The sequence below is a fragment of the Prunus persica genome, chromosome G6, assembly GCF_000346465.2.
Source record: "Prunus persica cultivar Lovell chromosome G6, Prunus_persica_NCBIv2, whole genome shotgun sequence".
Classification (NCBI taxonomy): domain Eukaryota; kingdom Viridiplantae; phylum Streptophyta; class Magnoliopsida; order Rosales; family Rosaceae; genus Prunus; species Prunus persica.
The window spans coordinates 11293834-11312218 of NC_034014.1; the positions used below are offsets into that span (position 1 = coordinate 11293834).

At 36.5% G+C, this 18385-nt stretch overlaps 2 protein-coding genes and 1 long non-coding RNA gene across 3 annotated transcripts; 2 read left to right on the forward strand and 1 right to left on the reverse strand.

Moving 5' to 3' along the window:
- On the reverse strand, nucleotides 344–2527 carry LOC109949989. Its single transcript, XR_002272340.1, has 3 exons — nucleotides 2359–2527; nucleotides 2250–2300; nucleotides 344–2106 (listed from the first exon to the last, which is right to left on the reverse strand). It is a non-coding gene; the product is annotated as an uncharacterized LOC109949989 (long non-coding RNA).
- Nucleotides 8218–9399, forward strand: LOC18773822 (probable CCR4-associated factor 1 homolog 11). Its single transcript, XM_007205622.2, has one exon. The coding sequence runs from the start codon at nucleotides 8437–8439 to the stop codon at nucleotides 9286–9288; it is 852 nt and encodes a 283-aa protein (XP_007205684.1). The 5' UTR covers nucleotides 8218–8436; the 3' UTR covers nucleotides 9289–9399.
- On the forward strand, nucleotides 12407–14192 carry LOC18775521 (probable CCR4-associated factor 1 homolog 11). Its single transcript, XM_007206597.2, has one exon. It carries the CDS (start codon nucleotides 13188–13190, stop codon nucleotides 14034–14036), a length of 849 nt encoding a protein of 282 aa, XP_007206659.1. The 5' UTR covers nucleotides 12407–13187; the 3' UTR covers nucleotides 14037–14192.

Sequence of the window (18385 nt, forward strand, 5' to 3'; positions counted from 1 at the left end):
TTTTTAATACTTTTTAATCAATTTTGTTCTTTCTCTTTCCTATTCTATCCTTACCCTACATTAATTTCTTTTTTACTTCACTTTTATGTTATTTCTTTTTCTGTATACTTAATTTTCTAACTTACACTCCATTTTCAGTATTAAAGGGGGAAAAAAACTTAATTTTACTGGATTAAAAAAAAATGAAAATGGAGTGCAAGTTGGAAAATTAAGTATAAAGAAAAAGAACTAATATAAAAGTGAAGTAAAACGAAATTAATGTAGGGTAATGGTAGAATAGGAAAGAGAAGGAACAAAATTAATTAAAAAGTATTAGAAAGCAAAAAAAAGTGTAAGTGGAGAAAATGGGAGTGGGGAAATCATATCCCTTCATATTTGTATTCAATAAATCTTGAGGTTTTACTCAATTCCTGGTGGAGATTCTAGTTTGCTGTGGACTTCAGCAAACAACTAGCAGAGGCATTCTTTTTTCCTTTTTTTTTTTCTGACCAAACTTTCTAATCAACCCATGTAACGAGCTTTAGGTCAGTACATGACTCCCAAATCATATGACTTTAGGGCACTAAATGTGAAGAAATTCCGAATGACTTACTCACTCGAGTTGAAAATGCTTGTATATAATTTCCGACCTTTAGCTTTTAGCTCACTTTAATTTTCACTCTAGCTTCGTTGAATTGTACTTTGATTTTGCATAGGGAGGTGACTTCTTTGGTCACTTTCAATATGATATACATTTTTTAAACTTTTTAGTTAAATGCTAACTAATTCTATATTTTATAAAACAAAAGGATGAGTATACTCAAAACTCGTTTAACTCCCTGCAAGAATGTTGGTGTGCATGTGAAAGTCTCAAGGTGAAGCATATGACTAATCCACTCATCCAAAGTAAATAACTATGATTGCAAATTTTACCATTGATTTCATAATGGAAGTATGTTCAAACCTTAAAACTCACCTATGAATATCAAATTCAAAATTTAAATTTCAATGGACTTTGAATTGTTCACAATTAACAAGAAGAACAGACAACTAAGATTAACAAAACAAAAAAAAAAATGGAATTTGTCAAAAAAAAAAAAAAAAAATTTCTTTCTTAACATTGAAAATTATTATTTTTTTAATTTGAAAAAATATTAAAAGAAAACAACCTAAACAAAGTTTTCCACCCCCAAACTAGAACTAAACATTGTCCTCAATGTTAAGAAAAGAAAACATGCAATGCACAGTTTAGGAAGGAAGCATATAGAAAAGAAAAAAAATTGATTAAATAAATAAAAGAAACAAGAAAAAGAAGAGGACTTCCCATATTTATTTGCACTAGCTTCATGAAGAGAAAATTGGTGAGGCATAAGGCTCTAGTGTATTAGGCAAACCACCCCCAAACTAGGTGTGAAGCAGAAACTTGTGAGGACAGCAAAATTTGAAAAAATGACCTTTAGAGACAATTTTTCTGTAGAAAACCGTCACTAAAGAGTGCCAGGAACCTTTTCTTTACAAAAAATCCAATGAACAACCCTCGTAAAGGGGTTTTAGCGACAAAAAATCTGATGAACAGCCAAAAAATGCAGCAGTAGCAATTTTGGTATTTTGGCTCATATTTGAACTTCTAATCCAACTAAAACACAGTGCAGGCCATATAGGACCCTCAAACTTGGTCCAAATAATCACCATAACCATTTGCAACATGTCTGAAACCTTGAATTCACGTGAAACACTCCATGGTGAAAATTATGAGGGGAAGCCAAAAATGACCATAATTGTGCCAATAGGCAAATTTTCACAATGATATTCTCCAAACCAAACAAGCACCCAGAACATCTTCGTGAGACCGTATGACACTTGCGAGGACCACTCCTTGGCGCGAAAGAACTAAGAAAATGATATTGTGCATAGAAAAACTTCACAACTTCTCCAACAAAAACATCAATCAAAATAACCTTTCCTCTTGCATTATTTCAATTTTTGGCCATTGCAAACCCAACAAAAAGGCATACGTGAGCTGTTTGGTATCTTTGTGCACAAAAGCCTTTTGGCTTGGCTCTCAAGCCTTAAAATCTACTCCCTGAAGGTAAGCCCTTGATGTCTTCTTCAGTGACAAAAAGCCATCTACCAAAGTAAAAAGGAAAACTGAGATAAGTGTTTGCATAAATTGCAACACGGTAAGCTAAAAATGGAATGTTAAAAACTAGCCAGTGATGACCTTCCATGGAATGTAATTGAATACTGAACATTAAAGGATAAAGCTTTACTTCTTATTGCTCTCATCTTCGCTCAGGTCCCTCAACCTTTCCTGCATTTCTCTGGACAATTTAATAACAATAGCAAAGAACGAAAAAGCAGCATCAGCCAAGGATTAACCTTATTTGCTGATCCAATCTGCGCTCCTCATCAGATAGGTTTTCAACTTGTGCCTGGGATAAAAAGGAAATTGTGAATGAGGTCATATCTGTACTTCAGAATTGGCAAACATTATTTCTGCTATGAATAGTTGACAGATTTTATGTGTGATCCATTGTCTCTAGTCTTAATCAACCATGACACTAATCTTAGGAAGCTCAACCAAACCAAGGCCTTGGAAAACTCTTTCCAGCAAAGAACACAAATCCTGATTTTTTTCATGACAATCATTGAAATTCAAATGCATCACACAAACTTGGAACTGGACAAATATGGACTGAAATCTAGCACGATCAACCAAAAACAAGTCTTGTCAATGTACTCTAATCAAGAACACAAATCCTGCTTTGTCATGCCAATCATTCATATCTGAATGCATTACGCTGAAAAATGGTACTGGACAAAACATGCGGACTGAAATCTAGCAAGCTCAACTATTCGAGTCAAGAACATAAAATCCCCGCTTTGTCATGCCAGTTATTCATATGAATGCATTGGAACTGGACAACACATGTAGACTTAGGTAACATGACCAGTAACGAAATCATGCTGAAGTTCAAATATGAAAAGCAATTTGCACAGAAAACCCAACCAGTCAGTAAAAGGGATGTTGACTTCAGATTTATATGGTTATTTACTTCCTTGCAAGTAAATGAAGCCTTTTTAATCAGCTAACACTTTCAGTCTGGACTTGGAATCAACAAAGATAGCGAGGTTGGGGAATGGCACGTCCAAAAAGAAGAGAGAACAGATAAACAACAATAACAGGACATAATAGCACAAACATGAACAGCATTGGTACTTTTTATAAGAAAATGAACTCAAGAGGAAGAGAGAGGGATGAGAACAGAGAGATTAAGAACAATTGCCACAATCAAGATAGCGAGTACTATCTGCAGTATAAATATTGGTACATGGGTTAGACTTTCTCAAGTCTATTTACAGAAACTTAGCGATATAAGGTAAGTCGAATCAATTACATATATTTCAGAGGAATTGACAATTAATCATTCTGGGTGATGAATGTCGTGCTTGTGGTTAGGGATCAGCTGATTTCATGGGATTGACAGATTGGATGGAATCTGCTGGTGTAGCATTCTCTTTACTTTTAAGCAAACAAACGTACAGTCTCAAACACTGAGCCAAGACTAAGCTATCCAAGCATGAGCATGCCAAGCAACAACTTCACTTATTTCCGTACACTGAATTCTATTTTTGAGCTTCTTTTTTATATATGCGCATATAAAAAGAACACTTACAATTTGCAGATCCTTGACATAGAATACATTACAACAGATAGGAAAGTAGTCACCTCTAAAGTATCAGCAGCACTAATGTCCTGAATTGCAATTATAGGACATTGCCGTAATATATGCACAACAAAAGAAAAAATTAATTTGCTTTTCTCATGAAGAACCTAAATTACTAAATGATAAAATCAGTTAACAAAAAACATAGGAAATCGTTCTGTTACCTAGGGCGCTGTCAAAACGACAAGGTCCAGCGGGAGTAAGGTTAGCCGCAGAAGGAGAACCTTGTCAATTATGCATATTAGATGGGAGTAATCAAGCAAACACATCCCATAAATTCTCATAGCGTCAGCTAATTCATTCTTTTCGGAACACAACTAATCCATTCTTCAAATCTCAATTAAACCTTACCTCGCAGATATAATAGAACTACAAGTATGGGAGCACACTTGACAGATTTAAGTAACACTCACCCACATTACAAGCCAGAGTCTGCGGTCCAGATCTGCTGCACTTTGTCAGCCTCGATGTTTTGTTTGCCTTTCCCACCTTGCTTGACAAGGGAGTCTGCAGGGGGCTGGTAACTACTTCAGTATATCCAGGACCAGGAGCAGCTGACCTATCACTAGACTCAGCTTCGTAATCTGCCGCATCACTCTTCCGTTTTAGCTGCTAATCCACGATTCAGTTTATTCAAAAAATTAGCATCAAATGAGCAAACCATATCATATAAATAATTATAAAATGAAAATAATTGATCAATTGAAAATACATAATGACTATGAAGAGAATGATTATTATAATTAAGCATACAGGTACATTAGCTGGAAAGATGTTAGCACATCATACAAAGCAATACATAATTTTCTTCCTTTTCTTATTTCCTAAACCACCTTTCGCTTGTTCCACATGTAGGCAGCTTCCAATATCTTGAGGTTTTGGGTATGTGCTTCTTCTGGGAAGCTGTAATCAATGTATTCCTCATATCCAGCAGGGCCATCTTTGGTTACTATTGGCCTCCGCTTCTTAAGTTTCTTTGGAAGCTTAGACTGGACTAAACTAACATCACCGAGATCTCCGAAGCCAGCCTCCACATTCAACATTTCTTCAAGCAAGATACACCGTTCTTCCTTCAACTCAGATGCGGAAGTTCTAAAATAGTTAAAAGCTTTCTCAAATATTCTTCAAACACGCTGAACACATTGCTTCGTTTGTTCACGAAGATAATCCTGATCCTGGTCTTCTGAACACTATAGCAGATGCCTCAAATTTCGCATAACTGATCCACGCTTTTAGGTGTTTTGTTCGGTCTAGGAGTCTCTCCTGAAGTTCTCTAGCTCTCTCAAATTCGCCCTCTGATAGTTCGAAGTCAATGTATGCCTTCCACAACAATTCAGGCATGTCAAGTGCTGGTTGGGCGATGGAAAGTTCAAAAACCTCCCTAGTCCGTTCTGTCTCACACAAAGATTTCTCCAACTCTGCATACTTGGTCCACGCATAGCAATTTTCTGGGGACCAATGCAGATACTTTTCATACAATTTCCGACATCGATCGAAATTCCCAAGGTTCAGCTCAATCTCAATATACTTCTTAAATATCTTATCTTTAGGTGACTTGCCTATTGCAGTACCAAGGATCTTGCGTGCACCCTCGAGATTCAGCTGTCGTATCTCAAACCCAGCAGCGAGAAGCCATATTTTTGCAAATGAAAACTTCTTGTGAGGAATCAGCTGAAGGCACTCCCTATATACATCTCGTGCACGTTCCATGTCTCCAGTATCAAGCTCCTCATATAGTGCATAATTGATCCACAAGTAAATGTAGCGCTGCCCATACCGCTTCTCCAGCACAGGAGGAACATTAGCGATAGCTCTCTCACAAACCTGTCTTTATCGATTATCAATTGATTTTGAGTTGGATGCTGAAATTCTAATAATAGTAAGAAAGCGAGGCTGGGCATGTTGATTCAAGCCCACGTTTCTTTTTTCTTTTTTGTCTTTTGGGTAAAACTCATGTTTCTTTGATTGGTGAAGCAAGAAGCCGACTGGAAGTTGATATAGAGATTCCAAAGTCTTTCCTTGACATGCTTTTAAACGTGCTTATAAATATCATTGCTTTTATTCCCATAGGGCTTGCCGTCGACCTCTAATTACATAATTTGAATACGAAATCCAACCAACTATTTTTAATACATTTCTGTGTGTGGGTGTTCCATTGCACTAAAATAATGCATTATTTCCATGTGTGGTATTGGTCAACGTATAGTTGACCACTAATCCAAAATCAAATAGCAAATAGAAATTGTTAACCTTGAGAGCAATCTTTTCAAGTTAGTTGATATTGTTGACCAAGAAGAAAGAGTTAGTTGGCCTCTTTTTATTTCATGAATTTATTTATTTATTTATTTATCTTTTTCTGCCTACTGTAGACAGTCTTGTTGGAAGAGTTTAGCAGAAGAATGCGAGTTTATCTGTAAGACTTGTAAGTCTGTTTGGTCAAACAAAGAAGTTTTCAACGGAAGAAACCAGTCTTTTTCAGTCTTCCTTTTTTGTATCAATAAAATTTGGTCATGATATAGCATCTCCCAAATTTGATCATGAATTTCTCTTCTTGATGCATAAAGGGTATGTTTACGTATCAGTAATGGGTATGGGAGAAAAAAGAATGATTTTCATTCCTGACTTCCCCTGCATTTACTTGCAATCATGAATGAAAAAATAAGTTGGCCCCACCTCAAAATCCATAATCACATCCCCTCAGAACTAGGTATCAAATCAACTAGGGGAGAGTAGTCGATACGATTCTCATTCCTGTTTTCTCTTAGTAACTTTCAAAAATACCATTACCACTTCACCATAATTCCAAAACACCCCAAACCCTTAAAAATAAATAAAATAAATTAAAAAAATCTCACGCCAAGAAGTTCCAAGACGCTCCAATCCTAAAAAAAAATAAAAACTCATTTCCAAGAAGTTCTATGTATTTAATTTCGAAGATTATGCAGGTTATTATTATTTGATTGTTTACTAGTTACGTAGGTGAAAGGTATATATTTATTGGAGTTTATTTTTTCATTTGAAATTGGCTCTGGTGTTATTAATATTATCATTGAACTGGGCTCTTGCTGTTCATTTTATTCAGCATATTGATTCCTCATATTTGCACCGCCTTACTGGTTTGCTGCAAGATTAGTTTGGTCTCCTTAGTAGGGGTGGGCACTCAAACCGGCGAACCGGAAATCCAAGCCGAACCGCACCGAACCAAACCGGAAAAAAATCGAGTTGACCAAAAGATCAAAAACCGGTCAAAAATCGAACTGGACCGGTTTGGAACGGTTCCGGATCCGGTTCCATGTCTTCAAAAACCGAACTGGGCCGAACCGAACCGGTGAAACTAAAAAAATATATAATTTCAATATATATTTATATTTAATGCTATATTTTTAATTTCATTAAAAAAATCTAATATTTATCCAAGTTCAATGTCAAAATATCTCTCTTTTCTCACTTTAATATTTATTTTTTATATGAAATTGAATAATTTGTTAATTTTCAAGTAAAAAATAATATTTCAGTTGAGAATTGTATTAAAAAATAATTTAAAAAAATAATTTTTATAATCCGGTTCAAAACCGAACCGGAACCGAAACCGGTTCAAATTGAACCGGACAGTTTTTGAAATTTTTTTTATTAAAACCGAACCGAACTAAACCGGATGAATAGTATCGGATCGATTCTAATTTGAGGCAAAAACCGGTCCAAACCGAACCGTGCCCACCCCTACTCCTTAGCCAATTTGAGAATTATATATGTGCTGTGGTGAAAATGTGCAGGGCATTTTAGTAATCAAATTAATTTGTATTCTGATTCATAAAAATTAGTAAACAGTAACAATAGGAATCAACCTCATTCCTTTGTTAAGTCCATATGTTTAGTAAACAACTTAATGAGAATGATTCTTCTCATACTGATTCAATAGTTCTCCGATTCCTAAATTCTCTTATTCCTTATTTTCTCCATTACTGATACGTAAACATGCCCAAAGTTTTGGTGTCCATAAAGCATCCTCACTCCTTTACATGAGTATAAATAACGTATTAACATCTCTCTTTGAGATGCAATGAGATTATGCTAGTGAAAAGGCTGACCACGCACGTTTCTCACTTAAATTTTAGATTTTAACTCTTAAATTTACCTATGCACATTTTATTCCTCCGCTCTTTAAATATCGCCGATATAATATGTATACAAATAAATACCAATTATTTTTTCAATTAGTAGAAACACACAAAAAGAGAAATTCAGGGTTTTAAGTAGAGCAGGACAATTGATTGAAAACGAATAGTTCAGTCATAAAGAAAAGAAGAAGAATACTGTATATAGAAAAGATTCACTCATCCAATCCAATGATTCATTGAATTGGGAAGGAAGGAAAGGGACAGAATGATGGAGAAGAAGAAGAAGCCAACCTGGACTAATTCCCATCCATTATTATTATTTTTTATTATTATTCATTACTGTTACTTACAAATAAGTCCACGGTCAACAGAGACAACAAAACGCATCCAACACACTTGACCTCATACACGCACTCTCTCTCTCTCTCTCTTCTCATCCAATTTCCCAGCACCATCCCTCCCTCCTCTCACTCCTCTGTCTCTCCATGTATATATAAACCCCAAAAACCCAGGCAAATATTCACAACTTCTCTTCATCTCAGAAGCAAAAACAAAAATAATAAATAATAATAAAATATTTCTCTTCAATTATTTTCTTCCGGGATCCAGACATGTACGGCGGCGGCGAAGATCCGAATCCGAAACAAAAACCCATCGTGATCCGGGAAGTGTGGGCCCACAATCTCGAATCCGAATTCGAGCTGATCCAGAGCGTCATCGACGCCTACCCTTTCATCTCCATGGACACCGAGTTCCCGGGCCTCATCTTCCGCCCGGCCGTGGACACCACGAGGCCATACAGCAGCCAACTCCGGCCGTCCGATCACTACAGGGTCCTCAAATCAAACGTCGACGCCCTCAGCCTCATCCAGGTGGGCCTCACCCTCTCCGACTCCCGCGGCAATCTCCCTGACCTCGGCGGCTCCCCCACGCGCTTCATCTGGGAGTTCAACTTCAGCGACTTCGACGTTGCGCGTGACCCCCACGCTCCCGACTCCATCGCCCTCCTCCGCCGCCAGGGCATCGACTTCGACCGCAACCGGTCCGAAGGGGTCGACTCTGCCCGGTTCGCCGCGCTGATGATGTCATCGGGGCTCGTCTGCAACGACTCGGTGAGTTGGGTCACGTTCCACAGCGCATACGACTTCGGCTACCTGGTCAAAATTCTCACTCGCCGGAACTTGCCCAGTGGCTTGGTCGAGTTTTTGAGGATTTTGAGGGTCTTTTTCGGAAACAGAGTTTATGACGTGAAGCACATGATGCGCTTCTGTAAGAGCTTGTACGGCGGGTTGGACCGGGTTGCTAGAACCTTAGAGGTGGACCGGGCGGTCGGAAAGTGCCACCAGGCCGGTTCGGATAGCTTGCTGACATGGCATGCGTTTCAGAAGATGAGGGATGTGTATTTTGTGCATGGCGGGCCTGAGCAACACGCTGGAGTGTTGTATGGGTTGGAAGTGTTTTGATTATTTAAAGATGCAAAAAATTTATGAATTAATTTGTATATTAAATTTAATTGCTTTCTTAATTGGGGCAATTTAATTAATAAGATAAAAAATTCTTTTTTGGTATAACAATTGATGATGCAAATTTGATAATTTAGGACTACTTCTATAGAAAGTCCTGAAACTATAAGGATTCTAAGTCTCTGCATTTAGAGAATATGTATTTATCCGCATTTTATAAAATCTCAATCGTTCAAATCATCTAACGACTTAAAGCAAGTCATATCAATTAGAGTATAGATTTATAATTTTCTTTAAAAATTGACGGTAACAGTCCCTCCGTCTCTCAACCCCAGTATCCATAATCCTTATCATGACTATAACTCCATTAAGGACTACGCATCCATCTTCCAACACTTGCCAGATTTCCTCCTTTTGAGCCATCTAATTCCTATTCCTGTTCATCCTCCTCATGACTGCTTGTCATCAACTTCCATGGCAACCGCCCAATATTTCCATCCTCCTCCATATCCCCAAATTTATTTCATTATAAAAATGAATTTATTTATTTATTTTTAATTCACTCATATCTTGTTTTTTTTGTATGATGGTAGATCCCCTCGCCCTATCCCATAACAGATCTTCCAATTTGAGATAAGGAGGATTATTATGAAATTGGTATTATGGAAGTGGTCTTTTGTTTGTGTAAATTACAAAGTCGGTTGAGAAGCAGTCTTGGTAATTTGAAATAGGTTGGTGTTTCTAGGATCGGGTTAGGAATTTATTATTCATCAGAATAAGAAAGGAAAAAGATGGAGAGTGACGATGAAGTTGGTTACGAGGAGAAAACAAGGAGTAACGAATGTTGTTATCATTAATAAAAGCAAACATATTCAACTAATTTGGCTTGCTTTAAGTTGTTAGATGATTTGAATGTTTGAGATTTTATGAAATACAGGTAAATGTGTACTATTTAAGTGCAGAGACTCGAGATCCCAAAATATTTCAATTCTCTCAAAATCACAAGGCACAATTTGAATAGGCATACTTTCAATTATATTGCTGATTATATATTCATTTTGATCATATGTATTTTTAAGTTGCATTTAATAAGTATTTATTTTTTAGTATGATTTAATATATATTTTTTATTCTAGAACAACTGTAAAAACTAGAAATTGTATGTTCATTTTTTATTTTTTTAAAATCATTAAAATTTAACTAACCCACCAGTCAAAATTTTTTGATTCCGCTCTTGCCTTAACCGTCCCACCTTACCCCATCTTTAGACCAATTGAAAAATTAGAACTTTATTGTGACCTAAAAACATAATCAGAACTTTATGTCAGAAACCCTTGACTTGAGGCTCTAGTCCGTATGTAGGAGAACCCGTTTCTTCCAAAACATGCTCAAGATATAAGCCCAAATCATGTTGTCCAAAATTGGGTACAGTTTCAGTTGGATTTGGAATTTATTTATTTATTTAGCCAATAATTGAAGTATGAGTTTCCTTCTTCTTTCTTGTTTCACTATTGACATGATTTTAAGCCGAATGATTCACTATCACTACTTCTTTCTTTATGTATAAATAGGGATCATTAAAATATGCATTAATGTAGTCTGGGCTTAGCCCTCTTTGTTACCACTAAAAATAAATAAATAAATAAATTATTGTTGGTATGTTTTTTATATTGAGGGAGTCACTATTATGTCTAATACAAGGTCCTAAATTATTTATAAAAAAAACACATACATGAAATGGACATTTTTTTTGGGTGAAGAAACAGGGCTAATGCCCAACAAAGAAATTAAACAATGGCTCGAGACTTACAAACTCCAAGTAAATCTTTACTAAGAAATGACCTAATACTGTCAGGAGGGTCCTGAAAAGTTGACAGACCCAACTCAAGACATGAACCCAATTCAGCTAGTTTATTCGCTATCATGTTGCACTCACGATATACATGATGAATAGAACAAACCCAGTTTTTGTTTATATAATCCTGACATCCCCACAACAAAGTAGCAAGAGGATGAAAGTTTTCCATATTTTTGTTAAGCAGGTGTACCGCGGTCACTGAGTCAGACTCACATGAAATGGACTTTAGAAGCATACCAAAAACTCATTTACAACATAACAAAGAGGTTTTAAAGTTCTTATAAATTACAAAATTGCTATTAATTTCTAAAAACAAGCCCAACCGCAAAACCTTATTAAAGAAAACCCCAAAACACTTAACAAGGCATCAAAGTAATTTAATGATCAAAATTAAATTGAGATATTTAGTCATATACCCATTATTAGCCATTAATGATATAGATAAACCCTACACTATTTAATTTCTATAGACAAACCAAAAAAAAATTTCCAATAAATGACAGCTGACCCTTCAATTTTGATTACTTTGATGCCCTATTGAGTGTTTTGGGTTTTATGATATTTTGGAGTTAGGTTTGTTTTAAGAAATCGATTGCAATTCTGTAATTTATAAGAAGTTGTTGTAAATGAGTTTTTGGTGTGTTTCTAAAGTCTATTTTATATAAGGGGGTTATTATATTAAAAAAAATAAATTAGGCCCCTATATTGAGTACAATAATGAATCTCCTAATTAAATTCAACAGGGCTAGCTGTCGGTTTTTGGGTTTTTTTTGAATTTGTTTATAGAAATTAAATAGTATATGATTTATTTATATCACTATTGCTAAAAATGGGTATATAACTAAATATTTATTTCATATTTAGTATAAAAGGCTAACAGTTCATATCATTAGAAACACTCCATAACAAAAATTAAAAAAATTAATTAAGCGGACTAATTCTTGATTCACCCTATAATACATAAACAAATTATTATGTGACGGTATTGGCTGTCATACATGAGTGTAGAGTGACAGATGAAAATAGCTTATGTTTAGGAATTGTTATGCATCCAAATATGAAACTTGCCCAGATTGGGATCCTCTGTTGCATTGTGGCAGAAAAAAAAAAATATGAAGAGTAGGCTTAGTTGATTTGATGTTCTCGAACACAAAGCCTTTATCTGATGCATTTATTTCTGGATTAAGTTTTAGAGAAAGAAACGCACAAAGAATTTGGATGATCCATCGGAGCAATCAAACCCACAACCCAAGTTGATTTTCTATCAGCAATGAACACTTTAAACTTCAAATTGAAGACTAAAAAGTACTGCCACTTTTTTGGTGCAACCCCATCTTGACTTTGACCACATTCCAAGTCTCTATTCCCAAAACAAACAATTTAAAACACAATAAAATAAATAAATAAAAGAAGATCGACGTGGTTGGCAACTTGGCAGTATATTTTTCTTTGCTCCCACCGAACGCCAACATCACCTAACCAATACCCCTATCTGTAAAATAGTGTTATCCTATACAAGTAAGTTTTTTTCCTATTCATACCCTGAATATAATCTCAATCCAATCAGCATCCCAGTTGGCCCCACCTGTTTACAACTTATAACCCACTTTCAATAAACAAACCAAACCAGGAAAGAAAATATAAGAACTGGAAATTGGAAAGAAAGTGAGAGAGAGAGAGAGAGAGAGAAACAAAAACAATAAATAAAAAATAAAAAGGGAAAGCCAACAACCAATATGAGCAATTCTATTCCGTTAATCCAACACCCAGAAAAGAAAACCCGCTCTCTCTCTCTTCTCCTACATGCAGAAGTAATTTGACTTCCCTCTTTTTCCAGGCAACATCCTTTTTCACCCTCCTCCTATCTCCATATATAAACCACACACCCCCACACCACTCTTCACTCATCCAATACCCGTAAAGCTTTTCTCCATCGATTCAGACTCCATCTTCGTCAAAAAGACTTGTAATTCAAGTGATTACTAGAGTTGAGTTTCATCTTTAGTATTTGGTAAAGACGTAATTAATTTCTCACTAAAACATGTACGTCAACGAGGATCAAAGTTCGAGCTCATGTCCGAAGCCCATTAAAATCCGGCAAGTGTGGGCCCATAATTTAGAATCCGAATTCGAATTGATACGCGCCGTCATCGACGACTACACTTACATCTCCATGGACACGGAGTTTCCGGGCCTCATATTCCGGCAGCCGTACAGCCACGATTTACAACCGTCCGATCACTACAAGACTCTCAAATCCAACGTCGACGCCCTCAACCTCATCCAGGTTGGCCTCACCTTGTCCGACGCCCACGGCAACCTCCCCGACCTCGGTTCCTCCTCCACGAGCTTCATATGGGAGTTCAACTTCAGCGACTTCGACGTCACGCGTGACCCCCACGCTCCCGACTCCATCGCCCTCCTCCGCAGCCAGGGCATCGACTTCGACCGCAACCGGTCCGAGGGGATCGATTCGGCCCGGTTCGCTGCGCTGCTGATGTCATCGGGGCTCGTCCTGAACGAGTCTGTGAGCTGGGTCACGTTCCATAGCGCGTACGACTTCGGGTACCTAGTCAAGATTTTGACCGGCCAGCAATTGCCAAGTGGCTTGAAAGACTTGGAGGAGTTTTTGAAAATTGTGCGGGTCTTTTTCGGAAATAGAGTTTACGACGTGAAGCACATGATCCGCTTCTGTGATGGCTTGTACGGAGGGTTAGAGCAAGTTGCGAAACGTTTGGAGGTGAACCGGGCTGTCGGGAAGTGCCACCAGGCCGGTTCAGATAGCTTGCTGACGTTGCATACGTTTCAGCAGATTACGAAAAAGTGTTTCGCTAATTATAAGGAGGTGGAGAAGCACGCGGGAAAGTTGTTTGGACTGGCAGTGGTTTGATTTTTCATATTTAGGGTGTAGATAATTTATTTTTTTGATAAACAAGGCCCCCATCACAAACAAAATTATTTATTTATTTAGGAAAACATCTTAACTATATTTGTTCTATTTCATTAGGCAATTTGGTAAATAATATTACAATTCTTTTCTAATGCAAGCCTTGCCTTAGGTTGATCATTGTGGTACGCACCATTATTATTATTTTTTTAAAATATGGAATGCGGATTGGAACTTGGACTCTCCTTCCAATATTAACAAGAAAATTATCACTAAAATAAGCACTTGTTAGTTTCGCACTGCTATTTTACTCAAACAAAACAAATCGCAACCTTCTTTTTTTTGTTGAGAAATTCTGAAATTGCATTCATAAACTACCTAAAAAAATACAAGTCATAAAGAGCAATTACAATAACAAAGCGATCTAATATCAAGATTAAAATATTGAAGAAATTCTGGCATGAGTATCCCAACTAAGAGTAAGAGTGCAAACTCATAATAACCAAAAATAGATAGAGCTTAAAAAAACCAAGTCATAACAATACAAATAAAACTCTCACAAAGGAGATATGGAAAGCTCTCACAAAAGAGAGGTGAAAAACTCTTACAGAAGGAGAGGTAAAAACTACACAAGAAACCCAAAGAGTCTATGTGACTTATTCCAAATATAAAGAAACTGCAAAAAGAATAGTGATAGAGATCCGATACCGAAATGCATCCCCCTATGATAAGACAAGGGGGCCATTGCCGGCAACCCCGCCTTTACCCTCTCAATCTCTCACTTTCTCTTATGGCAGTGATATCTCAACCTTAAATTTGGTATTTATAATTTTTTATTGGAGAACTTAAAAGTTTTTCGGAGTAGTTTGGCATCGAAGACTATATGTTTTACCAATTAGGGTTAGGCTTAACTTTCTTTGCTTGGGGAAAATAGTTAGTTTTTGGGGTCTGATATTGAGCTAATTAGATAGATCTTAAGGCCACACACTCATTTAATTGTTATTTTTGCAGATCCATGGAAGGTTTCCTTGAGATTGGATGGTTTGGGTTGTGTGCTTGGGAAGTAGGATTCTTGTACCGTTTATTTGAATTGGTATATTTGGTCCACTAGTTTGCATGTGAACTAGCTAGTTTTTATTGTACTTTTATGTTTCTGCTGATTTTTTTTTATATATGCTTGTGTTTACTAGCGGGATTCCACGTTGAGTTCATTTTTGAATACTCGAAGGATTTAGGCCAGTGACATATCAATGATTTCGACAAGGCAATTAGGATCTGGGCGTAACAAATGTTAAACTACATTACATGGAAAACTTTGATCAGGGAATTCCATATGAAATTTCGTGAACCAGAACCGTTTTAAAGTAATTAGGAAAAACATATCAACATATAATGGATCACATCATAGCAAATTGATAACAAAGAAAAAGGGTACGTAAATTATTCATTCAAACCAAGGATATTAAATTGAATCAAAGATTTGAAACCTCAAAGCAGCAAATGAATATTTGTGTAAATCCCTTTTATCCAATCACTTGTATTAAATTAAAAATACATTAAATTAAATTAATGAAATCAAATATGATTTACAAAATTCCCAAATAATTGAATTTGATTTAAACAAAATATTAGACTAGTCAATTACTTAAAATCATTAAATGAGTGAAAATTAGGGTACATCAAGGATATTGGTTACGGCAGGCTTTCATTTGTGTTCCTAGTTTATATATGGATCTCTGATATATGGTTGTTAGGGTGGATCAAGAGTTGACATTACCCTTTGTTTGATGGCTTGACAATGGCAACACATGTGCTCCAGCCCCTCCCTCACTGCCCTGGTTAAGTGGCCTAACCTATATCTGTTATATAGGGTTAGGGTTTGATTATAGTGTTTATGTGATATGGTTTTTTTTTTTTTTTTTTTTTGGTGAAATGGGGGGGATTAAACCCTAAGCACACAAAAACTAAATGACAGAGACAGTATAAGTTCTAGGAACTCTTAACAAATCATCATCAAAGGTAGCTTCAATCCAACTTGTACTTATTATAGTGTTTCTGTGATTTGGGTTTTTTATTATATGTATTTCTAGGTATGAGTCTATTTTATTTGAATTGGGCTTTTTAACTTTTTTGGATTGGGCTTTTTATTTTGTATTTGGTTGAGTGTTTTTGTAGGCTGATTTTTTGTATTTGGGCTACCATGATGTATGGTTATTTCCTCTACTAGGCCTGGTTGTGAAAGTTCATTTTCTCTAACAATTAGGGTTTTAGTCCCTTCTTTAAGTTGTCATCTAAATACAATCTCTAATTCAATTGGGCTCGTTTGATACATCGGACTGTACTGATTAATTTTAGTCGAATAATATTAATTTGTTCCAGAGAGTACTGACTGTTTATCCATAATATTATAAGCGTTTGGTGCTGCTCCGGATAAATAATCTAACTAAGTTATACTGTATTTGGTGCTCCGTTGGATAACAGTGGATCGAACTCTATAAATAAAAAAAGAAAAAGTCATTTAGTTTAATTTAATCGAGGTGTATTGACATCCTATACCTGCTACGTACAATGCTTGATTTACCCATAAAAAAAGAAAAGAAAAAAAAGAAACTACAGTGTGATTCTATATCATCAAGTGGATCTTCAATGCCATTCCATCATCAAGGATGTATACAATTATGTTTCGCTTGGGAGGGCCTATCCTGTCGATTGGGAGCATTGAACCACAACCAAGAACCATATAAATTAATGTTTCTCTATTATCAATAATTCAACCCAAGAACAGAAATCCAATTTTTGAACCTATATTATCAAATTCACCAAATTCTACTATAAGGCCTTTTGCTTCTAGAGCACCTTTTGATTTCTTTCAATCGTAGTCCATCTCCAAATCTTCTCAACACACCCAACCCCCAATCTGGAACACGGGCAACCCCCACACCCACGCCCACACCCACCGTCCACCAAATTTATCAAAAATATGTCAATTTGTGTAGCAAATAATTTCCTACACAATCAAATATCCAAATATATAAAGAGTGCTGCTATTTTCAACTCTTTATTCTATTTTCCCACCCACTTCATTCTTAAAATTTTAAAAATAAATTTACACCTTTATAAAATAACTTCTAAAGACTTAAAGAAAAATATTAAAAAACAAAACAATTGCCTCAAATTTAAAATTAAACAAGCTAAAAAAAAAAAAAAAATCTAAAGCACAAAGATCAAACGTAAAATTTGTCACTCCTCTACTCCCACCTCCAGGAGCTCCACCACAGTCCTCTCAGAGCTGCCCCGACCCCTCACTCACTCCCCCTCTCTCTCCCTGTTTCCCCCCCAAAAACCACCATAACCCACACAACCCCCTTCTCCTACACTATTTCTTTCTCTACAATTTCTACACCCCAGCTAAACACCGTCAATTTCTTCCATGTTTAATTCTGAAGCGCCGAATAATGAGCTCACTAACGGTGGAAGAGCAGGCGTCGATGAGGCCGTCGAGTAACGGCTTCTTGGCAGTAAAGAAGTCGCCGTCAAAGGACTTGATCTCACAGAACGGAGAAAATGCCCTCTGCTGTGCATCAATTTAAGTATGGACTAATGATTGGGCTCTCCCTCAATTCCCATCTCTGCAACTCCAACTCATCCCATGAATTAATCAATTCCAACGATTTGTACCAAAAGAAAAATATAAGAATGGATTTTTAATTGAGAAATTTGGGACTTTGGGTTGAAATTGATTGAGTTGGAGGGTGGATTGTTGTTGGGTTTGGTGTGGTAGGGTGGTGGGGGAGGGGTGGTTGGGGATTGGCTCTAGGTGGGGACGGGAGGATCCGTAGTTGGTGACCGATGGGCTGGAAGGAGAGAAGGATTGAAATTTTATTTATTTTTATTTTTATTTGATATTTTTCAATTGAATTTAAATATTTTATTGATATGCCAAAATTTCAGCCATTGATTAAATTTAAATGATATCATTAGCTAATAAATTTCTTAACATAAAAGAGAATTTGCTTGAATTATAATTAAAGGGTATTTTAGGAATAATTGTGGGTGGAAAGATAGGATTGTGTTTTTTCAAATTTATACAGTGGGTAGGAAAATAAGGTGGGTGAGAGAAATAGAACAGGAGGGTGGGGTGGGGGGGGGGGGGGGGGGGGGGGGGGGGGAAAAAAACCCCCCCTAATTTAATTTTTTTTAAATTTAAAAAAGGGCACTTTGAAAAAAAAAGGGGGCTCCCCCAAAACGGAAGGGAACCCAAATTTTTGGAAAACTTGGGTGGGGAGAGGGGGGGGTTGTTTGTTCTTTTTTTTTTGGCCCCCGGGTTTTTTTCTTTATTTAGGGGGCGGGGA